Genomic DNA, 24,430 nt, shown 5'->3' with positions numbered 1-24,430 from the left:
GGTCCCACCCTACAGGCTATGGTCATGTTAGCACAGAACCCTTTCTCAACTCTGGCTTGGCCATTACTATGGAGACAAGGCATCACCCTTCCCTCCCCCCGTTGCCATGGAGACCCCGCTTCAGCCACCGAACTGGGGAACTGACCGGGCAGAGAAGTACAAAGGCACATGTGGCCAGCCTCAGGATGGATTATGCCTGCGTCCAGTCAAGACGTCCATGATCTGCCGGGGACTACAGTTCCCAGAAACCTCCAGTCCTGGGCCTGAATACTTCTGGACCAAAGGCTATTACCTTGCAGTACCCACATTGAGCCTATGTATTCCAGGGCCCTGAGGCCATCAGCTCCGCCCCCCCCCCAAGTGCAAGGAGCAAGGGCAAGCCGGAGGACTACCATCACAAGGCCTCAGAGCCTGTAGACTTGGGGCGACCCTTCCCCACCTAGGATCTGTCTCGGTGTCTGGGCCCTGAGAGAAGCAGGCAGACATCTCATGTCAGGGTCTAGCGCCTTCGGAGATGCCTTTGCTACCTTTGCGGGGCTCTATGGGAAATGGAGTCTGGCTGGGTTTGCTCTGCTGGTGCGCAGGCACAATGAGTTGATCTGGGCCTAGGACGCACAATCGGCTTCCATAGCAACAGCAGGGGAAGGACCAGCTCTATATCGACTGAAAGCTTGGAAAAGGAGAAAGGGAGCCATCTCTATGGCAACAGCCAGGGGGCAGAGCAAGATGGGAGCAGGATGTCAAACTGGGTCTCCAGGACAAGATGGGGGTGTGTGTGTGGGAAGGTGCTTTGAGATCTCCAGGGCCACCTTTGATGAGCGCCTTTAAGGGTCAGCCCCTCACAGGTGTGCCCTGGGGCAGGGGCCAGAGAGGGGTGTCCGGGCATGCTTAGGGGCACAGACATCATGTCCAGAGGTGTAGGGAGGTGGCCAGGCAGGCTCTGGGACAGACAGCAGGGGTGAGGGGCTTCGGGGCTGCCCCTGCAGCCCTCCTCTGGGGCCCTTGGTCTCCATAGTGGGAGCCCAGTGCTTCCAACATGCCCACCTGACCTGGGACCTCTGCAGTCTGATTCTGGGGCTCCCGGAGTCTCTGGAGCCACAAAAGGCCGAAGGACGGTTAGGGAAAGCCAAGGGACGAGCATTTATTGACCATCCTCATCGCACCCGGGGTCTGAGGGCACAGGCGGCCCTCCTGCTCTCTCTTCCCCTCCCCAAGGATGGTCCGTGCACTGCCATTTCCCAGCTCAGCCCCCTCCAAAGGGGACTCCGGCCTGCCGGCGGCATCTCTTGTGGGGCCCCTCTAATTCTCCGGCAACGGGAGAGCAGGGCGAGATGAGGGAATAGCCAAAGGAGAGAAAGGGGAGCCCTCGTTCCCTCAGAGGCTGGCCAAAGACCCTCCCGCCTGCTCTGGACTGTCTCGGGCACTCGGGCTGGCCTGGGCTTGGCACGCAGAGGTTCGCTCCCAATGAAGACGGGGTGCGGCGGCGGCTCCAAGGACGACTGTCCGAGGCCCTTCACAGGTACGTGTTGGTGACGGGGTCGTAGAAAAGCTCTCCAGTGTGGATCCTCTGGTGCTGAATGAGGTGGGTGCTCTGGTTGAAGGTCTTCCCGCATTCGGCGCACACGTAGGGCTTCTCTCCGGTGTGGATCCGCTGATGGCGGGTCAGGTTGGGGCTCTTGTTGAAGGCCTTGCCGCACTGGCCGCACTCGTAGGGCTTCTCTCCGGTGTGGATCCTCTGGTGCTGGGTCAGGAGCTTGCTGCAGTTGAAGGCCTTCCCGCACTCGTGGCACGCGTAGGGCTTCTCTCCGGTGTGGATCCGGCGGTGCTCGGTGAGGGACGAGCTCACCCGGAAGGCCTTCCCGCACTCGTCGCACGCGTAGGGCTTCTTTCCGGTGTGGATCCTCTGGTGCTGGGTGAGGAGCGTGCTGCGGTTGAAGGCCTTCCCGCACTCGCTGCAGGCGAAGGGCTTCTCCCCGGTGTGGATCCTCTGGTGCTGGGTGAGGTGGGTGCTGCGGTTGAAGGCCTTCCCGCACTCGTGGCACTGGTAGGGCTTCTCGCCGGTGTGAGTCCTCCAGTGCTCGGTGAGGGACGAGCTCACCCGGAAGGCCTTCCCGCACTCGTTGCACTCGAAGGGCTTCTCTTGGTTGTGAATCCTCCGGTGCTGCCTCAGGTGGGCCGTCTGGCTGAAGGCTTTGCCGCAGTCGCTGCACGCGTAGGGCTTGTCCCCGCTGTGCACCCGCAGGTGTTTGCTAAGAAGCGCGCTCTGGCGGAAGGCTTTCCCACACTCGCGGCACTTGTGCGGCTTCCCTCGCGGATGGCTTCCGGGGGGCTCCGGAGGGGGCGGGCGGCCGTGCGGGGCCGGGTCGTCCCTCCCGTCGTCGCCGCGCTTGTCCGCAGCGCGGAGGACCTGGTGGTCAGTGGAGGGCGGAAGCTGCCTGAAGCTTTTCCCACCCGAGTCATGGGGACGGGGGGCCACGAGGAGATTCTGCTGGAGAGTCCCCAGGGGCCTCCCGCTGCCGCTTTTCTCGGCGTCCTCCCCTCCGGGGCCCGGCTCCCCAGGGTGGACGATCGCCTGCCGCCACCGTCTGTCCCGCTCTTCCAACTGGCCGTCGCACGTCCGGGCGTCCCTCGGTCTGGGGCTCCAAGGACCGTCCTGGGCACGTCCTTCCACCTCCCTCCTCTGGGACGAGCCTCCTTCCGAAATGTCCCCGCCTGGGCCGGCCCCCTCGGCCTCGGCTCCGGCCTTCCGGTCTGAAAGCAACGTAAAGCCCAGTGAGCAGCCGCGCTCGCCAAACTGCCTGCCAGGGTCCCCGCCCCCTCCCAACGCAGGGCCGGCCACAGCGGCCTGCGGGTCATCTTCCGGGCGCCGACCGCGACGCCCCGCAAAGCCGGCTTCCTTCGGGGCTCGGCCCACGCTCAGAGCCCAGTTTTGGTCCCGGTAGCCCGAGCCCCCGAGGGATGCCCGCCGACCGGATGGCGACCCCTGGACAGCCGTGGGGCGAGATGGGACCCCGGGGACCCCGGCTCGCAGCCGTCGACAGGAACTCGGGAAGGGTCCCGCCGACGTCAGAGACAGGAGGCAGGACGGGCGGGGGAGAGACTGCCCCGGGAAGGGGGGGCGCGGGGGGTCCGCCCCGAGGCCAGGCAGGGACACCGAGGACGCCGGGAGCGGGGAGCCAGCACCGCCTCCCTTCTCGCTGCTGGGGAGCCCCTGCCGCCACTCACCTGCCTGGCAGCCACTCGGGGTCTCCCCCTCCGCCGTCCACGGCTTTTCCCCAGGCTCCAGGTGGCAGCCAGCAGCCGGCTGGGGAATAGGAAGCCCTGTGCCCGGGGAGAGAAGCCACGGCTCGTGCTGGCACCCGGGAGCCGCCCCAGCTCAGACAACACGGCCCTTCCGATACCCTGGCACAGCCCCTAGCCGGGGCACTGCCCAGCCCGGGAGGGGGGGAGGGGAGGGGAGCGGGCACTGCCCAGCCCGGGAGGGGGAGGGAGGGGAGCGGGCACTGCCCAGCCCGGGAGGGGGGGAGGGGAGGGGAGCGGGCACTGCCCAGCCCGGGAGGGGGGGGAGGGGAGGGGAGCGGGCACTGCCCAGCCGGGGCGGGGGAGGGAGGGGAGCGGGCACTGCCCAGCCGGGGCGGGTGGCCGCCTTACCCAGGGATGCCAGGTTCTGGTATGTCTCCAGCATCACCTCCTGGTAAAGCCGCCTCTGAGCAGGGCCCAGCCGCCCCCACTCCTCGCGGGTGAAGTCCACGGCCACGTCACGGAAGGTCACGGCCCCCTGAAACACGGAGCCCCTGCTGGCGGGAACCCTGGGCTGTGTGGCCCTGGCTGGGTCACTGCCCTGCGCCGCCCCCCCCCCCCCCCCCCGCAGAGCAGGGGACGCCGGGGAGGGGCTCGGAGAAGGGGGCTCCCGGTTCCAGGCGGGGGACGGGCTTTGGGCAGGGAAGGAGGGGGACCCCAAGCTCACCTCAGCAGTGGCCCCAGCCGGGGCCGCGTCCTCCGAGTCCTCCCCTGGGGTGCGGACGGCGCCCTCGGCGGCCCGAGCTGGGGGTGGCGGAACAAGGGGGCCGTGAGGGGAGCAGAGGAGGCCGCCCCCCCCCCCCCGGGACCCCGCACAGACGGGCCGGTCAGACCCCTCCCCCCAGCCCTTGCACCCCTCTTACCTCCCTTCTGCAGCATTTGGGCGGGCCGCCCGCCCGGCTGCCCCGGCACCAGACCTCCAAGAAGGCAGCTGGAGCAGGGGAGGGGAGGGTCACACGCCGCCCTCCGCCCGCGGGCGACCCCGCCCCCACCCGGCTTGGGAAAGTGGGCGTGTCCCCGCCGGAGCCCTGCTCGGGCCTCAGTTTCCCCCCTGTCCGTGGTGGGGTCAGGGGCCTGGGGACAATCCTCACGTGAGACTTGGGTCAGGTCCCGCCCCGGCCCCGGTGTCGGCTTCCGCACCCATCCTGGGGGGCCCCCACCTGCGTCCCACAGATGAGCAGGAGCCCCAGGGAGTCGCCGACTGCCCCTGGCCCCGCCCCTTATCCGCGCGCCCATTCGGGTCCTGACAGGGAACCGGCGTCATCGCAAGGCCCCACCCCTTTCCTTCCCGTCAACATTGCCCACCCCCGACCTGCCCTCCCTCTGGAAACCTTCCCGGGTCGGGGCACTCGGGGCACTCGGCCGTTGGGGTCCGCACGTACAGACCGCGAGGACGCTCCCCCGGGGTGCGGGGAAGAGGCTGCAGAGACACCTCCACCGAGCGGCCGGACTTGGCCTGCAATGGTGGACGCGAGTGCGCGCGCACCTCCAGCCTCGGGGCGTTCAGTGCGCCTGCGCATCTTCCGTCGCCGGACTACATATCCCAAAAACGCCTGGAGGGAAAGGAGGGGGCGGAGTCGCAGGTTCCGTTCCACTGCGCATGTCCATGGGAAGGCCCAAGCTGTACCAGTCCTCAGCCTGTCAATGTCCATGCAGCTCCTTCTTATTGGTTCTGGCGGAGAGCGCCCTTCCGTCTCTATGGCAACCACTGGAGGGATTCCGGCATTGGCAGAAGTGGGCACGTGCTCCAAAGTGGGCACCCCAAAGTCGGTGTGGGGATGGCGAGTCCCAGAGTCCTCGGGAGACTCAGCCCTGTCATTCCTTCGCCAAGCACTTATTTAGCGCCTCCAGGGAAGGAGGCAGAGCCCAGGGGGCGGAGGAGGGGTACTCGGCCGGTGCTTGGAAGGAGCTGGTGAGGTCAGCGCCGACTTATATCCCAGCTTTCCTGCCCTCCCATCTCCCGCCTCTGCGCCTTTGCACAGGCTGTGCTCCTGAGCTCTCATGGGCTTCCCTGGTGTGGACAGTGCCCAGTTGTTCCTCCCCGGTGCTTTGCATCCTCTTCCCGCCCCTTAATGCCTTCCTTCCCCATGCATCATCTCCACTTCACCCTGCCCGGAGCTCCTTTGGGCCTGGTGCTGGCATGCTGGCTCCCCCACTATTAGCGGTCGGGAGGTTCCCACAGTTCCCCCCTCTCCATCCCACACTCCGCTTGGCCCTGGGCGTCTTCCCTGCGGCCCAGGCTCCCTACCCATCCCCCGGACCCCTGGGTCTCCCCAACAGTCTCCCCCACTTCCTGCCCTCTTCTCTGACGGGGCCCTCAGCCCCTCCTTCGCACCCCGATCCAATCCTTTGGGATCCGCTTCTCTCGGGTGCAGCTTCGTCACTCCGCCACCTAGGCCTCCCGGCTCTCCTCTCCCGAGGCCCCCGGAGAATGGCGAGGGGTCGGGCAGCCCGCTCCCCCATTTTCCTCCACCCCCCTGGCCCACCCTGACAGGCAGAGGCCACTCCTGGCCGCCCTCCTACCTTCATCCCCCCTGAGGTTGCTCTTCTTTGGACCTATAAAGGCCTCCCTGGCAATCCCCCTTGGAGCTGCGCCCTCCTCGTCCTTCCCTCGGAGGGGTTCGCTGGCCTAGCCTGGGAGGATGACTCGACAGGAAGTGGGGCCTGGCGGGGTGGTTGGGCTGGCCTCCCCCAGGACACGTCAATCCCGTGCCCGACGCTTTGCCTCCTGAAGGAAGTCCTTCCTTTTTTAGCCCAGACTGTCTGGGGAGGATACCATGAAGCGATGAAGAAGGAAGCGGGGACAGCGCGATTCCGAGCATGTTTGATGAGCGGGTCTGCCCCTCCCCCCAGCCCCACCCCCGCTGAAAAAGGACAGAAGGGGCTCCTGGGTTGATGGTCAAGTCCCTTCTTCACAGGGCAGCTGTGAGAAACCAGAGCCTGGATTCTGGGATGCCTCCCACAGGCCAGAAGATGGCCAAGAACTTCTCCACACAGCCAACGACATCCTCCAAAAGTGTCAAGACCAGACCCACCTGGCGCTGGGTCGCCAAAAGAATGGTAAAGTGCTCCAGGAGCTTCCATGCCACTCCGAAAACCCACTTTAAAGAAGGAAAGGCAATAGAGGGGATGCCAAGTGCCCACGTGATCCTTCGGAGCATCACGGCCGGAGCTGCGGCTTTCAGTGGTCCTGTTCAACCTCTGCCACTGCGTCTGGCTCCAAAGGAGGAGGCCCTGTGGAATGGGATCCTTTGTCCAGGGGTAGCTTCATCATCTTGCCCTGAAGGCTGCGCATCCCTTTTGCAATCACCATTCTTTTCGGAATCACAAACCTGTCAGCATGGAATTTAGGAACCCCAAACTTGTGGCCTAGTGGGATCTGATGAACCCCAATTTTCAGGACTAGCTTATAGATTGGAGACCCCAAAGCTTGTCCTTGTTCCCTGTTCCCCCCCCCCCAATCTACCCTGAAGGGAATCCCAAGCTGGCAGCTTCAGACTGAGTGGGGGACCCTCAGGGAAATGAGGATCCTGGTTGGGTGAGATTTAAGCATATGCTAAGGACCCTCTTTGTTTTAGGTGTCTCCCCTATTGTATTAGAACCTTTCCCAGGAAGATCCACACCTGAGCAGGAACCATCCTTCAGTATCCATTGTAAGCAGCCCCTCCTCTTACACCCAGCCTCTAGCTAGGATTCCTTTCCCAAGCTTGATTGAATCCTGTCAGTGTAGTTTGAACACTCCCATTTCCTTGAGCCATAGTGATGTCCATCATCTTTCCCTGCCCCTGGACTCCCCAAAGGGTATAGAGGTTCCCCAAGTTCTTTTGTTCCCTGGAGTCCATCCTGAGTCGGTGGCACTCCCAGGGGTCAGTGACCAGGGCGTCCAGACTGTGCAGTCTCGGGGAGCAGTGTAGTGGAGGCAGAGCCGTAATGGTGGAAGCCCTCATCTTCTCCCTGCTTGGGCTGCTTAGTCAAGGTCTTGGGTTGAACTGTGTACAACCTGCCCAGCTGCATGTTCAAGGTTGGAATAGTCAGCAGAGGGAGGTTTGATAACGACTGTGAGAAACTTGTTTCTCTGCCCTTGTTTGGAATCCTCTCGGTTCCTCCTGGTGCCTGGCAGGTAACGTCATGAATTCCTATGAATCTGCCCAATTATTGGTTCCTGCTGTTGCTGGGCTGTAACGTCATACCTTCCTGTGGTTGTAACCTATATATGCTTTGTCTGAATCCACTAAACTTTGTCGCTATGCATTTCATATAGCGTCCATTCGTTACTCTTCATTTTCGTTACCCCAAGCAAGGGCACACAGGGCTGGCCGACCCTGGCGCTGAGCCTTACAGGGCAGCTCTGTTGTTGCAACTAGTAGCACTGAACCCCTTTTCCCTTGATTAAAGAGTGATGTTGACTAATTGTTCTGTGTTTTTTCTAGTTGACAAACCCAAAGAATTTATGCCCTGACATGTCCTCATATAACAGTCCTGAACAGCAATTAATTGTATTGTTTGCTTCTGGCATTCTATTTTTTTTTTTTTTTGGTGCTTAAGCTACGTTTATTCGTTGAATAAAAAACACAAATATTCATGCAATAGAACATACTACATATATAAACTCAAGGAAGGCCATTATTTCAACCAAGATGTCATCAGATTTGTGAACCATGTCATCTCTTTAAATTCAGTAGTATAATTACACTACGATATCCATCTAGAGAAAGTATTGAAGGCTTAGAGTGGGCTTCGGACATTTTAATCACGGTGACAGTTATCCAGAGTACTATTGGTAAGACAATTTGACAGAGTCTAACTTACAGCCTTGGCTTTTTTTAATTATTGGGAGGGGGACTTAATTAGTTTAGAATATTTTTCCATGGTTGCAAGATTCATGTTCTTTCCCTTCCCTCCCCCCTAACCCCCACTCATAGCTGACATGCAATTCCACTGGGTTTTACATGTGTCCTTGATCAAAACCTATTTCTATACTATTGATATTTTCACCAGGATGTTCATTTAGAGTCTACCCAGGAGATAAAGTTTATATCAAGAATTTCAAGCGAACTGGAGCAACTCAACCTTCATGGGAAGGACCATTCCAAATATTATTAACTACTCCAACATCTATAAAGATTGGAGAAAAGAGACTCTTGGATTCACTGCTCACATGTGAAGAAAGCATCTTCTGCTGAGACTGATTGACTCTATCCTATCATATGAATTGTGACTCTATCTTATCATATGAATTGGAGATAATAATCCATAGACAAATGGATGCTGTTTTTTCAAGAATATATTGAATTACTGATTTTTTTCTTATTTTTTCTTATTTCTTTTATTTTTTGATCAGAATATTTGATTTTTTTCTCATTTTTTGTACTGAAGGTACACATAATTAATATTAATATTATTTTTCCCTGCAGTAATACAAGTTAATATATATACTCTTGCTATAATATCAATATATGCCTAAAAGCTTTAAACTATGGGAACCTGCCATTTATTGATAAAATATTATAGGACTGTGATTAATGTTTGTGTCTGATTCCAGGAAAAGGGATAAAAACAAGGAGCACAGACTAAACCTGAATAGTGCCAATAGAGCACACAAGAAATATTAAAGTGAGACTCGAGGTTGTGACGCTTAACTTATGTTTAAGTCGTAGGGCTTCCTTGTATCTACACTCTTTTCAAAGTACTCAAACAAGTACAAAGCTTGATTATCATGCTGGCTCCCTATATCCCTGAGGAAAAAAAATCAGACGAGGGAATGACATTTCCCCATCAAAATAGAATTCTAATTCTTTTCTTCTTATATTATGGCAACTTCCTATAGTCTTGGCTACAAATGGCTAAGTGAAATATTACTGCATCCTGTCCTACATATTTGTGGGATAGAAATTACTTTAAACTGGACCTATACAAGGTCTATTTTGAATTTTTCTTATGTCTTTGATTATTTTTCTATTCTTTTGATAATTGACACATACAACCCCATAACTGAACATTGCATTCTGAGCTAAACTTGATATTTTTTTAAATACTTACTTCAGGGGGGATTGAATTTTAATTTTAAATCTAAGAATTTTTTTTTTGTTTGAGATTGTATTTTTATAAAAATCCAAGAATTTTGTTTAAGATTTTACTGTTATAAAAAAGTCAAAGATTTTGATTCTGTTTGAGAAAGATCTTCAAGAAAGAAGCTTGAAACTTTTATATCCAGAGAATGAACTGTTGCAGAAAGATGCCGAAAACCTACACTTCATCAAGAAGATCAAGAATGAACTTTGGATGTGATTGATTGGACTGAACTTTTGATTGAACATTTATTGTAATTGTACACATTTATGCCAAAAGGGACTGCCCCTAATTTGGCTTTCTGTCAATGTGCCTAGCAAAACATTGGTTTTGCTTTCTTTTCTTTTCTATTTCCTCTCTCACTATTCTAATTTCTCTTAGAAAATTGAATATTGTGTATATCTATAGTTAGAAGTGCATTTAGAACTACAAAATATGTTAAATGATCAATGGGGAGACTAGTCTCCCAATGATCATCAGGGGGATTGTAAACCTTAAAATTTCTTAGACTTATAAATGTTGGAAATTTCACCATTGGGAAATTTCATACTTGGAAAATTTCTTACTGATAGTCTATTGGAATGTGAACCCCATTGGCATGGGAGGGTCCTTCTCCTCCCTACTTAAGATTACTTTAGGACAGAAACCTTTTGCTGAACAATGGAAAGGGCTTTGACCTATGCTTAAGCATAGAACAGGAAGTTCTTTGAGTCATGATTGATTTTAGAATTGATACAATAGAGATACTTGGAATGACAGAACCAGGTCTTGGAACTTCCAATCTCCACCCTACTCAGAGTAACAGGATTTAGGAAGGGCTGCAGCATAGATCAAGATTTAATTATTTGAGAATATGACCTTCAACAGACATGTGCAAAGCCACAGACCTCTGGGCGGTCCTGGGTTAAGCTAGAGCCACCATTGGCACAGGGAAGACATGGACAGTGATTGGTAGGTGTGAGAACTGAGGGGAGGGAACTTGGATGGTTTCCTTAAAGATAGCGGGGTCTGAGGACTAGAGGTGATTGGTTGGAGAGGTTTTGCTCTGAGAGGTTGTGCTCTGAGAAGCTTGCTCTGAAGGAAGCTGGAGGTGGAGGCCCCTGAGACTGTTTCTCCATTTTGGTCACATGAGTGATAGGGACTGATCTCTTTTCTTTGCCTCAGCTATCTAAGGGCTTGGGCCTTTTGGCCCAGCCTAAACAGAAGGGGTATTTAAGCCCTATTCCCTTCTCTCCCCTTTCTCTCTCCCTCTCTCTATCTCTAATACCTTTCTTCCTCCTGTTTGTAATTAAACTCCATAAAAGGTTGACTGCTGACTTGAGTTTTCATTTAGCAATTACATAGCTGAATTCCTTGGCGACCTTAAATTAATATATATCAGTCTTTTAAAGTGATTTCCTTCCCACAATCCCCAGCCATATCCCCTCAACCCATGTGATCAAGCAGTTGTTTTTCTTCTGTGTTTCTGCTCCCACAGTTCTTCTTCTGGATGTGGATACAATCTTTCTCCTCAGTCCCTCAAGACTGTCCTGGGTCATTGCATTGCTGCTAGTAGCAAAGTCAGTTACCTTAGATCATGCTACAATGTATCGGTCTCTGTGTACAATGCTTTCCTGGTTCTGCTCCTCTCACTCTACATCACTTCCTGGAGGTCATCCCAGTTCACATGGAATCCCTCCAGTTCATTATTCCTTTGAGCACAATAGTATTCCATCACCCTCATATACAACAATGTGTTCAGCAATCCCCCAGTCGAAGGGCATTCCCTCATTTTCCAATTTTTTGCCACCACAAAGAGTGCAGCTATGAATGTTCTTGTACAAGTCTTTTTCCTTATTATCTCTTTGGGGTACAAACCCAGCAGTGCTGTGGCTGGATCAAAGGGCAGACAGTCTTTTAGCACCCTTTGGGCATAGTTCCAATTCTGGCATTCTAACTTGAAAGCAATCTGCCACCAGATAATGTTTTTAGCAAGATATGGTGACAATCAATCAATAGTCTTAAAAATAAATGAGGGTTTGGAGAAAAAGATGAGTTCAATTTTGGAAAAGTCTTGATATTATGATGTCTACTGGAAGGCAGCTCAGTGGATTGAGAACCAAGCCTAGGGATGGGAGGACCTGGATTCAGATAAGTCCTAACTGTATGACCCTGGACAAGTCACTTAATTCTCATAGCCTAGCTCTTACCTTTCTTTTGTTTGGAATCAATATACAGTATTCATTCTAAGATGGAAGGTAAGGGTTTAAAAAATCCACCTATGGGACATCCAGTATGAGATGTGAGATTGTAGCTAAGTGGAGAAGTTAGGCTTCCATGAGTAGATTAGAGAATCATTTTTGGATGATGATTGAATCTAAGGGTGCTGATGAGATCACCAGATGTAGAAGAGGGTGCAGAGCAGAACCCTGTAGGACACCCATAGAGAGCAGGACCTGGATGAAGATCCAGCAAAGGAGACCAAAGAGCAGCTCGAGAGGCAGGACAAAAAGGAGAAAAGGGTGGGGGTGGGGGAACCAAAAACTTAAAAGAGAAGAAAGTATTGCAAGAGGGCAATCCATTGTGTTCAAACCTGCAGAGAGGTCAAGGATGAGGCTTGAGCTAATGTCTATAGATTTTCCAGTTTTCCAATAACATAGAACTAGGTTTTGAACAATGATACATGTAGAACCCAGTGGAATTGCTCATCAGCTCCGGGGGGGGGGGGGGAAGAATGTGAATCATGGAACCTTGGAATAATGTTCTAAATCAATTAATGGAAAAAAAAACTTGTAAAATATATTTTCCAGTGGAAAGATAGTTGGTAACTCTGGAGAGAGGAGTTTCCTTCCATTGAATGATGGGCTTGAACTGCAGACTGCAAGACAGTGAGTGCAAGGACAAGGCCTGCTGGTGGCAAGTGTTGACCCCTTTTTTCCTAGAGTTGTTTGGCTAAGAAATGGAGAAGAGCTTTCCGATGAGAACTTCAGGGATGGCAGGAACTAGAAAAGAGGAAGCAGCAACAGCATGTGCTTTGAGCAGGGTGCACTAGAGTCACATTAGAGCTGCAGAAAGAGCGCTTTGGCAGCTTTGTGGGGCATGGATTGCTGAGAGGAAAGGCCAGAGGCTGGGAGACCAGTTCTGACATTATTTTTCAGGAGTCTGGAGAAGGAGGATCCTTCTATAGTCATGGCTGTGTACGTGGAAAGGGCTGAAAGTGAGAGGTGGAGGCGAGATGGAAATGATTTGGTGACTCAGTATTGAGGGTGAGGGGCAAGATTCAAGGACTCCAAGGTCATCCCTGTCTGACACTGCAGAGAATCTTGAATCACAAACTCATCTTCCCGAGTTCCATCTGCCTCAGACACTTAAGAACTGTATGACTTTGAGCAAGTCACTTAACTCTGCCTCAGTTTCCTTATGTGTAAAATGAGCTGAGGGAAATGGCAAACTACTCCAACATCTCTACCAAGAAAACCCGAAATTGCCTCCTGTGAATCTTAAAATTTCTCAGACTTGTGAATGTCAAAAATTCTGAGACTCTACCTTAGAACATTTGGTTAAGACCATTCCCCATTTTAAACAATGGAGGTACTTGATCAGGAATGTGATAACTCTAACATTACTCCACCCATACTTAAGCATACTTTAGGGGAAAATAAAGTTGTGAACTCCTTACTGAACAATGAAAAGTACTTAACTCATACTTATAGTGAGGCAAAAGCCCTTAAGCTGGGTCTATTTTTAGATCTAATACAAAAAGGTGCTAAGTACCTATGAAGGTCAGGCAACTTGCAAACTTGCAAGGGACAAGCTTAACAAAAGAGGTGTGAAGTTTTGAGTCTACCCAGAGAAGTTGAGAACTAAAGAAGATGTGAATTAAGAATGGTCAGTCCTGTGAAAACGTCTACTGTGATTGGTAGATGTGAGAACTTAGGGGAGGTGACATAGAAGAAAATTCTCTTTAAAAGGTCAGAAAGGCCTCTGAGGGGGTTCAGCTTGCCAAGGCTGAATTGGAGGGCTCGGTGGCTGAACTTAGTGGAGCTGAGGAGCTAAACTGAAGGGTCTCTCTGAACACTAGAATCTTGCTTGGGACAAATCTTGTGGTGAGTGGATTAAAGACTGACTGATCTCTCTCTTAAAGCTCAGGCCTAGGCCATTTTGGCCTAGGCCCCTCATACATTTATTTCCTCTTACTCTCTCCCTTTCCTTGATTCCTTATTTGTATTAATTAAAATCTCCATAAAACCCAGCTGACTTGGGTATTTCATATTTGGGAATTTTCCCCATGGCGACCACTTATTTTTTTTTAATATATTTTATTTGATCATTTCCAAGCATTATTCGTTAAAGATCATTTTCTTTTCCTCCCCCCCACCCCCCATAGCCGACGCGTAAGTCCACTGGGCATTAGATGTTTTCTTGATTTGAACCCATTGCTTTGTTGATAGTATTTGCACTAGAGTGTTCATTTAGAGTCTGTCCTCTGTCATGTCCCCTCAACCTCTGTATTCAGGCAGTTGCTTTTCCTCAGTGTTTCCACTCCCATATTTTATCCTTTGCTTATGAATGGTGTTTTTTTCTCCTGGATCCCTGCAAGTTGTTCAGGGACATTACACCGCCACTAATGGAGAAGTCCATCACCTTCAATCGTACCACAATGTATTAGTCTCTGTGTACAGTGTTCTCCTGGTTCTGCTCCTCTCGCTCTGCATCACTTCCTGGAGGTTGTTCCAGTCTCCATGGAACTTCTCCACTTTATTATTCCTTTGAGCACAATAATATTCCATCACCAACATATACCACAGTTTGTTCAGCCATTCCCCAATTGATGGGCATCCCCTCGTTTTCCAGTTTTGGGCCACCACAAAGAGCGCAGCTATGAATATTTTTGTACAAGTCTTTTTGTCCATTATCTCTTTGGGGTACAGACCCAGCAGTGCTATGGCTGGGTCAAAGGGTAGATATTCTTTTGGGCGACCACTTATTTTTAATATAAAATCAAGACACAAAAAATTATCTTACAGTTTTGGCAATTCAAAATCTTGAAACCATATTTTCATGGTCACAGTTTAAGGCAACCACTCTTTTATCTGTAACACTCCTGAAGTCAGACATGACTGAAAAACAGCGGGATAACACATGCCCTGAGGCACTGTGCAGCTGAAGAGGAAATGAAGATTGCTGCCTGCGGGCCTCCTTCTGATCAGCGGGAGGGACATGGCTTTGAGGAAGAGAAGCGAGGAACCCAAATGGCACCCCAGAATGATGATAGTGCCTTTGCTGGAAACGGGAAGTTAGGAGAGGAATTCCCAGCCCGGAGTTGGAAATGCAAGGCTGGAGCTCCAGAGATGTGAAGGTTAGCTATGTAGAGTCAAGTGGAAACGTTTATTATTTTTTAAGATATTTTCCCATGTTTACATGATTATTTTTCTTTCCTTCCCCCCTCCCAGATCCGACAGCAATGGAGTGGAAACTTTTTAGATAGTATACTTGAACCCATGGAAGCTGAAGAGAAGTATACAGAATTTAAAACTGTATCTACGAGCAGCCCGGACAATAAAACATTTTTAAAGTATACAATAGGAAGAGTCCAGGACAGAACCCACTAAAGGGGGTGGCACAGGGAAGGAAATAAATATAAGGGCCTAATATGTGCCAGCCACTGTGCTGTTTTTGACCAATGTCATTGAATCCTCTTAACAACCCTATGAGGCAGGTGCTATTATTATCCCCATTTTATAGCTGGGGAAACTTAGGCAGATAGCAGTGAAGTGACTTGCCAAGGGCGACAAAGCTAGTATTTCAGATGGTATTTGAACTCAGATCCTCCTGATTTCAGGCCCAGCACTATACCCATTGCAATTAAGAGGTAACTGGAGAGGACAGCTGGGTGGCTCAATGGATCGAGAGCCAGGCCCAGAGACTGGAGGTACTAGGTTCAAATCTGACCTCAGCCACTTCCTAGCTGTGTGACCCTGAGCAAGTCACTTGACCCCCATTGCCTAGCCCTTATCACTCTTCTGCCTTGGAACCAATACACAATATTGATTCTAAGATGCAAGGTAGAGGTTAAAAAAAAAAGAGAAATAATTAGCATCCTTGGGAAGAACAGTTTTGGTAGTGGAGATGGAAATCGGACTAAGAATTTAAGAACCTAGAGAGAAGGAAGGAACTAACAAGCATTTGTGCAATTCTGTGGAGGACGATTTGGGTTGTTTCCTTTCCTTTCCAATGGATATGGCACTGTGCCCAAGTCAGGAAGATCTGAATTCAAATCAATTTATTTTCAGGGAGAAGGGGGCATTTCTAACAAGCTGTCAAATGTCTAGATAAAGGTGATCTGGAGATGAATGGAACTGGGGAGTCATGCCATTTCTCAGTCACTTGATAAACTGGAGACATTCAAGAATTGTCAAGAGAAGAAATACTATGTGTAAAACAGAGGATTAACATTAAGAAGGTATTAAGAATGACCTAAAAACAGAATTTGTTTTAACAACTAGTTTTAATAGTTGTATTTAATAAAAATGACTTCACTGCTTCCAGGAAGTGTGGACAAAAAGAAAATGACAGAAGGTAGAACTCATTAGCATAAACGGTCTCGATTTGCCCATTAAATAAATGGAATCAAGAAGCAAAACACATCATTATGTTGCTTAATGGCAGTATATTTAATGCAAAACAATAAACTCATGACACCAATGAATGTCAACATACTGAAGTAATTTTCCCTCAAAGGATAGAGATCACAACGCACACCTGGTCCATGTCTTCCAATGGTTTTCCCAAGGGTGAGAAGCTTGCAAGCTCATATCTCTGTTTCATATCATTGGTCACAGGTTTATTGATCATCATCACTTCTGTTTCATCTTTCAAGGAATCGTACAGGATTTTGAGACATGTTTCAAAGATACACTGGAGGAAAGCCTTTAAGGCAGTATTTTACTATCCTAAAATCAAATGCTTCCCAAAATAATAATGAAGAACGTTGGAATTACTCGTTTTTCAGTCCCTAATGTGATAAAGATGTGGTTTATTGTGAAGTATAATTTACAACACCTTGCCTTCTCCCTTTTAATACTATTACAAAGAATAGCCTTCTTGAGTTCATGGATTCTTTTATATATATATATATATATATATATATATATATATTACATAACAGGAAAATAGGCATGATGAAATAGCAATTGATGCTATCACCATTTCCAGGAATAATAAAGCCCTTGAGTTTTTCTGTGATTTTGATATTAATGAGGTGTATATATAGGCCTGAACATTCTGTATAGTCCTCACATCCTTGGCTTCTCTCACCTTAATCTCCTGGACCACATTTCCCAACATATTTTTCTCTATCCTTGCCTAGTCCCACTTTTACACTCAAAGCACTGGATAGCTAAAGTATGAGCTGATTTAATCTAGAGGGTCTTCTTGAGGTGTTTGTAGAATTTTTCTCCCACTTAATTCTCTGTAATTAATGTTGGTAACTAAGTTGAAATAAATTTCACAATGGTCTTTTTTTTTTTTAATTCTCATTATCAGAGAAATATGAGAAGTCCAAATAGTTCAGAAAATATTCCTTGGTGCCTTCAGATACATGGTAAGAGCAATTTACTGACTTCTACATTGACCTCTCTTCAAAGAAACTGAGCCATCCTTCTAAGAGCTGCAACTCCCTTTTGTCTTTTGGTTTCATATATAAAGTGACCACATTGAAACAGATACTCTTCAGTTCTTCCAGTGGTGTGTCCACTTCTTGGTCATTAGATAAAGAACTCAATTAGAGGTAAGTTAAACTATAAAAAGGTTCAACGTGGTGATCCTTGGGACCCTCTGAGATCCCCTTTTCTGACAGTCACCAACATCTCAGAATTCAAGGCTATATAGGCCCAGGGGCCAGTTTGTATTTTGCTTGATTTCATAGGTTGCCAAGGTCAAAGAAATCATCGCCAATGAATAGTAACAAGCTTCTAGATGTCTAGGCTGCCTATTTGAAGCAATCACAGTCTCTTGCTTGGACCATATCTGAAGCCTTTACAGCATGGTAGAACCTCCCCAAGTGTGTGTCCTTATGCCATAGAGATCAAGAGCCTGTGGTCACCTCTATTCCATGATGAAGCCTCAGATTAGAATTCAGAAACAGTTCAATTAAATTAGAAACAACTAGGTTTCTAACTGGGTATGAACCCTCTGAGAAAGAGGCGTGTTCTGAATGAAGGCTTTCTGATGTTTAATAAGGTACGGGCGGTGACTGATGGTTTTTACACACTCGTTATTTTGATAAGGTTTCTCTCTGGTATGAATCCTCTGATGTTTCACAAGGTTTGAGCACTGACTGAAGGCTATCCCACATTCATTACACGGATAAGGCTTCTGTCCAGTGTGAATCCTCTCATGGACAATAAGGTGGGAGCAGTGACTGAAGGCTTTCCCACATTCATTACACTGATAAGATTTCTCTCCTGTATGAACTCGCTGATGTTGAATAAGGTGAGAGCGGTTACTGAAGGCCTTGCCACATTCTTGACATTGGTAAGGCTTCTCTCCAGTATGAATTCTCTGATGCTGAGTAAGGTGGGAGTGTCGACTAAAAGATTTCCCGCATTCGTTGCACCGAAAAGGCTTCTCTCCAGTATGAATCTTCTGATGCTGAATGAGGTTTGAGAACTGAGTGAAGGCTTTCTCACACTCATTACATTTATAGGGTTTCTCTCCTGTGTGAATCCTCTCATGAACAATAAGGTGTGAGCAGTGACTGAAGGCTTTCCCACATTCACGACACTGATGAGGCTTCTCTCCAGTGTGACTCTTCTGATGCTTCAGGAAGTCTGAGTGGCAACCCAAGGCCTTCCCACACTCGCCGCAATGATAAGGCATATCTGCAGGGTTCATCCTCTGATTGTTCCAGGCTTTCCCACATGCACCGCAGGGACACAGCTTCTCTCTAGTATGAATCCTCTGGTGCTTAATAAGGTGTGAACACTGACTGAAGGCTTTCCCGCACTCCTCACACTGATAAGGCTTCTCTCCTGTGTGAATCCTCTGATGTTGTATGAGGTGTGAATGACGACTAAAACTTCTGCCACATTCGCTGCATTTGTAGGACTTCTGTCTAGTGCAGATTCTCTGATTGGGGATGAGGTGAGAACTCTGTGATGGGGCCATCATACATGAATGACATCTATACGTTCTCTCTCTGCCAGGAACGCCCTGAGCCACGACAAGGTTCGAGTGGCTGAGGAAGGCTTTCCCACACGCACCGCATTCCCTTTTCTCCCTAGGATGAAGGTGGCGGGCAGGCACTGGCCTCACAAGCCTCTTCAACTCGCTCTCTCGCTTTCTTTCTTCCTCTTGCAACAGGTCCTGGGATGAGTCATTGTCTGCGATGGGCTCCTTTACCTCTGACATGGGAGAGGAGTCTGCGAGGGATTGAAATAAGGCGTTAGTGGGAGCCTGGCAGGGAAAATGTGGCGGCAGCGGAGGCGCACCTAAAAAAGATGACCAGAGGCCAGAAGGGTGTCTTTGCATGGCGGGGAGAGAATGAGAAGCAGCAAGAAAGGAAGAAGCCAAAGCGTGGGGGGTCGATGCCTAGGCAGAGTCCAGAGGGCCGGGGATCCGAAGGTGGAGATTTGGTGTTGGCGCTCTGCACTCAGAAGGCTGGAGGGGGAAATGCCCTGATCGGGGAGGGTGATCCTAGCCAAGAAGCCTGGGGCTCACTTCCCGTTCAGTGCTTCTCTATCTCCTGTGTATTGGGGCCCCTCGGGGCCTGGCTGTGGATTGCCTAATCCCTGCAGGGTGCCAGGAGGCTAAGCCTAGCCCCAACCGGAGCCCACAAGCCAATAGCACCTCCCTAGAGAGGAAGCGGGAGCAGCCCTGGGTCTGGCTCAGACCTGTGTTCAAATCGCAGCCCCTGGAACCTCAGACCCAACCCTGGGGGGGGGCGGGGGGGGGTTTGCGCTCCTACCAGCAAAGCCTCCCCAGACAACACGGACGTGTGCCCAGAAGCCAGGCCCTCCCTCCGAGGCTGGCCCGCTCTTCTCCTGCTGGAAAGTTCCGGTGTGAAGCTGCCCCTTGGAGGCGGCCTTCATGGCTGTGGGGCGGGGAGGGCTGGCCGGGCCCTCTTTCCACCCAGGCTCCTCCTCCCCGGTCAACATGCAGCAGATCCTGGGAGAAGCCTGGCGATTCCCATCACGGGGCCTGGGGAAGCCAACAGAGGGCGCCACCCAGAGGCCAGCGAGCCCTGCGGAGAGCCCTCGGGCTCCGCCTCCCTCCGGTGGGATGGGGGAAGGGCCGGCCTCTCCAAGTCTGAATGGCGGCCGGCACGGCACACCCACAGGGTCTCCCCAAGAGGCCGGTGCCCGCTAGGGCCAGGGCTGGGGGCACTTCCAGGGGCACCCGCGGAGACCCTGCTGGAGGCCGGGCCCAGAACTAGCGGCTCCCCGTGTCCCCTCCCGCTCTGGCCAGCTGGCACAGTGCGCTTGGTCTCTAAGTGGTTCTGTGGTTCTAGTCCCGGCAGGAGGATGCTGGAGGATGTGGGCTGCCGCGCATGCGCATGCTGGGGCGCCTCAGCCACAGGGGAGGCCCGACGGCACCTGAATGGGGGAGGAGCAGGAAGGGGGCGGGGAGAACCCGTGAAGGCCCGGGAGCTCCTCCCCCCTTGCCTCTGCTTCAGGACGGAGGGGGGCCACGGCTCCCGCGGCTAGTGCTGGGGGAAGAGGCGAGGGTTGATCAGAGGCTGCCACGAGGCCTCGGACCCAGGACCCTGCACCCTTCTCACCTCCCTCCTCCAGCATCCGGTCCTCCGCGGGGTCCCCGACCGTCAAGGGGGTGCGGCAGCAGGCCGGGGACACCCCGAGACCTCTGCCAACAAAACTGACATTTCCTGTTTGGGCCCCCCAAACCTGCCGGGGAAGAGGCACGAGGGGGCTGATGGGCAGGGGGGGCCACCGGGCAATCGGTTCATCTGGGGCTCGGCAGCTGCTCTACATTCTGCCCGGAGGGCCCTAGCAACCGATGACGTCACCAGGATCTGTATTTTCCCGCCATTCGAAACAGTCTTCGTCCCTCCCCGTCTCTTAGATCCAGCCCGGGAAACAGTAGGCCTGGGACGTTGAAGTTCGCCCATACCTGATAGAAAAGCCTTTGTCTGGGTCGCGAGGAAGAAGCGGTGGCGGACGGACGGCCACTCGGACAAAGCTTGAAATGGCGGACGCGCCTGGTCGCCCAGCCGAGACTCAGGGACCGTAGTGCGCCTGCGCTCAGAGACACGCTGGACTACAAATCCCAGAAAACTCCGGGACAGCCGGCCCTCTTCCCACCGGCCGCCGCCTCAAAGTCCCGCCTGCAAGGGACGCAGAGCGTGGGAAGGCGGGACAACGTAGTCCCTGAGCCAATTAATCCTGGGTATCCATAGCTACCGCTCAGCCCGGGGCTTTCGAGCTGTTTGGACCAGAGCGGGCTTAGAAACCGACCATCCAGGGCTAGTGCTGCGTTTTAGCGGGAGACATGGGATCCTGCCTGGGCACAGAGCCCTCCGGGGCGCTTGGAGATTGCTGAGGCCAGGAGCAGGCACGCAGAGAGGCGAGGTGATTTGCCCAGAGTCACTCCGGCCAAAAAGCGTCTTAGACAGGATTTGAACTCAGGTCTTCCTGCCTCCCTCTCCCTTCGGCCCTGTGTGCCTGTGGAGGGAGAGGCCACAGCTGGCGGGCTCGGAAATCTCGTAGCTGCCCCCTGCGAGCAGCGGGTCCGAGAGGCCGACGTGCCGAGTGTGGCTCGTGGATCAGTCCCCGGGCCGGGTGACTTTGCTTCCTTCCCCCCCCCCCCCCAAGTGGACTTGAGGAGCTGCCTTTCCACACCTGGAGAGCTGCCCCACTAGCCCTGCCCCGCCCTGGCTATTCCTCCAACATTCTCTTCTGGACTGCTGGGACAGGCCGGCCCCCGCTGGGGGGGGAGGGGAGGAAGGAGAGAGGCGGGGCGGGGCCGCAGGGGGGGAAGAGGGCGCAGATTCGGCCCGAGAAAGACGCGCGGCACCCGGCTCGCCCCTCTTCCCTCAGCAAGAGGCAGCCCAGCGGCCAGACTCTTCAGTGCCAGAGAAAAGGGCGGGGTAGAGAGAAACACAGAATGAAGGAGGCGGGGCCAAGACGCCCCGCCCAGCGTCACCCTGATTGGCGGGCCCCAGCCAGGAGGGTGCTGGCAGCAGGGTGGGAGGGGGCAAGGGGCTGCCAGGGGAGGGCCGAGGAGCAAGGGGCGGGGCTTCTAGCCCCATTTTCCAGATGAGGGGAAAGAGGTCCTGCCCCAGGGCTCCCCCTTATACTAGCGACAGAGGAGGAAACTGAGGCAGGTGGAGTGAAGGGACCAGCCAAGCTCTCCCAGCCGGGAAGTGTGACACCAGAGCAGGCCCTTGGCCCCAGGAGAGAGGCCCAGGCACCCAGCCAGGGCGCAGAAACAGGGTGCTGTCAGATCAAAGTGGGGGGAGGAGGAGCTCCGGAATGTAGGAGAGAAAAGCCGAAAAGCCGCAGCTGGGGATGTGAGTAATTCCACAGAGGCGGATTCACAGCGAAGCAGGAAGTCAGGGAGAGCTTAGGGTGAGCCCTCCAGCCTGAGCACTAGCCAGGGCCGGGGGAGTCAGTGAGGGAGATCCAAATTGAAAATTGCCTTGAGAAATTCAGCCAGGAAAAATGCCGAGGCCCCGCTGCGGACAGACAAACGTCGGAGCCCCGCTATAGACAGACAAACGTCGGACCTGGCCGAGGCCCCGCTGCGGACAGACAAACGTCAGAGCCCCGCTGCGGACAGGCAAACGTCGGACCTGGCCGAGGCCCCGCTGTGGACAGACAAACGTCGGAGCCCCGCTATAGACAGACAAACGTCGGACCTGGCCGAGCCCTCGCTGCGGACAGGCAAACGTCGGACTTGGCGGAAGCCTCGCTGCGGACAGACAAACGTCGGAGCCCCACTATAGACAGACAAACGTCGGACCTGGCCGAGGCCCCGCTGCGGACAGACAGACGTCGGACCTGGCCGTGGCCCCGCTGAGGACAGGCAAACGTCGGACCTGGCCGAGGCCCTGCTGCGGACAGACAAACGTCGGAGCCCCACTATAGACAGACAAACGTCGGACCTGGCCGAGGCCCCGCTGCGGACAGACAGACGTCCGACCTGGCCGAGGCCCCGCTGAGGACAGGCAAACGTCGGACCTGGCCGAGGCCCCGCTGAGGACAGACAAACATCGGAGCCCCACTATAGACAGACAAACGTCGGACCTGGCCGAGGCCCCGCTGAGGACAGACAAACGTCGGACCTGGCTGAGGCCCCGCTGCGGACAGACAAACATCGGAGCCCCGCTATAGACAGACAAACGTCGGACCTGGCCGAGGCCCCGCTGAGGACAGGCAAACGTCGGACCTGGCCGAGGCCCTGCTGCGGACAGACAAACATCGGAGCCCCGCTATAGACAGACAAACGTCGGACCTGGCCGAGGCCCCGCTGCGGACAGGCAAACGTCGGACCTGGCCGAGGCCCCCTACAGACAGATAAGCTTCGGCCCCTGCGCTGGGGCCTGTCCAAGGTCCCTGATGAGCTTCAGCCCCGAGATCCCAGGTGCAAAAACAACTTTCCAGCAAAGGTTATTCATGAAAAGTATTTCAAGCCCAGCCTGTCAGAAGTAACTTGGAACTCTGACGGCAGAGGTTCCCACTGATGCGGGTATCAGTTCCACAATAAGGGGCCTTTTCCGTGTCTGATTACATTGCCGGAGGTCTGCCTTGGTGGTGGGTGAATTCCCAGACCTTAACATCAGCTTCCACTCCCCCACGCGTCAGTGCAGTGGGCACACCCTTCTGCCCCTCCTCCCCAGCCTCAACTCCAAAGAGGAAGAATTGTCCTGGCAGGAATGGAAGTCCTACTCCCGCAGCACTCTCACTTTTAAAGGCATTTCTCTGGCATCACTTCTGTGCCGCCCCCAATTCCAGGGCCACAAATCACAGGTGAAGCTCTGTTCTAGGACTGGCCAGAAGTCGATTCTGATTGGTCGCCCCACAGACCTCCCACTTCACGTTTGCACTTTGGGTGATTCAGCCTCAACCTTGAAGTAGTGGCTCCTAAAAAGAGGCGGGGTTATATTGAACCTTCGCTGTCCCGGAAGAGCCAAGCACCTTCCCTGTTCCAGTCTTCACAAGAAGCCAGTGAGGGAAGATTCTCTGGACTTTCTCACCATCCTGGGACCCTCGCAGTGTAATAATTAAAGTAGTGAGGGGCCATAAACTGTACGAGTTAAAATAGTGGAAGATATAAATTGTAGTAGATATAAGAGTGGATGAGTAAATTGTGACCGCAGAAAATGTTTTCACTACAGTGTCTTGTTTTTAAATCAAATATAAGGTGGTCGCCAGGGAAATATTTCCAATTATGAAATATACCCAAGATAGCAGGGTTTTATAGAGATTTTAATTAATTAATACAAATGAGGAATTAAAAAAAGAGAGAAAAAGAGAGAATAATGAGAAAGGGATAATTCGGCCCTGGCCAGTCCTGGCCAACCCAGGCCTAAGCCCTAAGAGAAAGATCAGTCAGTCCTTAATCACTCACCACAAGATCTGTCCAAGCCAGGATTCTAGTGACACCAGGCCAGCTTCATCTCAGCTACCTCCACCAGCTCAATCCTCACTCTGAATGCCCATCTGAATGAATCTGAGCTCCTATTTAAAGGGCATTTTCTCCTATGTCACCTCCCCTAAGTTCTTCCATCTACCAATCACAGTAGACGTTTTTCAAAGGACAGCCCATTCTTACTTCACAAGAAGGTGTGAACTTTTGAGTAATTTACACCAGGAAATCTCTGAGTAAGTTTTCACCTCTTCGCTCCTTGTAAATTCACAGGTTGCTTGACCTTTAGAGGTACTTAGCACCCTTTTGTATTAGTCCTAAAATAGGCATGGCTTAAAGAACTTTTTGTCCCAAAAGACTTGTACAAAAATATTCACAGCTGCGCTCTTTGTGGTGGCCAAAAACTGGAAAACGAGGGGATGCCCATCAATTGGGGAATGGCTGAGCAAATTGTGGTATATGTTGGTGATGGAAT

At 52.2% G+C, this 24,430-nt stretch overlaps 3 protein-coding genes across 4 annotated transcripts in view; 1 reads left to right on the top strand and 2 right to left on the bottom strand.

Annotated features, from left to right (window-relative positions):
* The window catches only part of LOC100619377 (zinc finger protein 835-like), a 35,749-nt gene extending 25,064 nt beyond the window's left edge, over nucleotides 1-10,685 (top strand). The window contains exon 3 of the transcript XR_008918171.1: nucleotides 8,299-10,685. The gene's annotated coding sequence lies outside the window, so the exon portion shown is untranslated. The remainder of the gene's footprint in view (nucleotides 1-8,298) is intronic.
* Nucleotides 1,117-4,812, bottom strand: LOC100619292 (zinc finger protein 383-like). The gene is made up of 6 exons (XM_056825485.1): nucleotides 4,683-4,812; nucleotides 4,164-4,231; nucleotides 3,968-4,044; nucleotides 3,652-3,778; nucleotides 3,226-3,321; nucleotides 1,117-2,751 (listed from the first exon to the last, which is right to left on the bottom strand). The coding sequence occupies exons 2-6, from the start codon at nucleotides 4,177-4,179 to the stop codon at nucleotides 1,514-1,516; spliced, it is 1,554 nt and encodes a 517-aa protein (XP_056681463.1). The 5' UTR covers nucleotides 4,180-4,231; nucleotides 4,683-4,812; the 3' UTR covers nucleotides 1,117-1,513.
* Nucleotides 10,686-15,998: 5,313 nt separating the features above from the next.
* Nucleotides 15,999-21,127, bottom strand: LOC130458786 (zinc finger protein OZF-like). Of its 2 annotated transcripts, none has more exons than XM_056825487.1 (2): nucleotides 19,316-21,127; nucleotides 15,999-18,770 (listed from the first exon to the last, which is right to left on the bottom strand). In XM_056825487.1, the coding sequence occupies exons 1-2, from the start codon at nucleotides 19,503-19,505 to the stop codon at nucleotides 17,515-17,517; spliced, it is 1,446 nt and encodes a 481-aa protein (XP_056681465.1). In that variant the 5' UTR covers nucleotides 19,506-21,127; the 3' UTR covers nucleotides 15,999-17,514. The 2 variants fall into 2 exon arrangements, with proteins under 2 accessions (XP_056681465.1, XP_056681466.1); XM_056825488.1 differs by having other exon boundaries at nucleotides 20,479-21,124.
* Nucleotides 21,128-24,430: the final 3,303 nt, after the last annotated feature.

This window comes from Monodelphis domestica, chromosome 4 (genome assembly GCF_027887165.1).
Source record: "Monodelphis domestica isolate mMonDom1 chromosome 4, mMonDom1.pri, whole genome shotgun sequence".
Lineage (NCBI taxonomy): Eukaryota > Metazoa > Chordata > Mammalia > Didelphimorphia > Didelphidae > Monodelphis > Monodelphis domestica.
The sequence above is the reverse complement of the archived record's forward strand: the minus strand, read 5'-3'. Positions and strand labels throughout refer to the sequence as shown.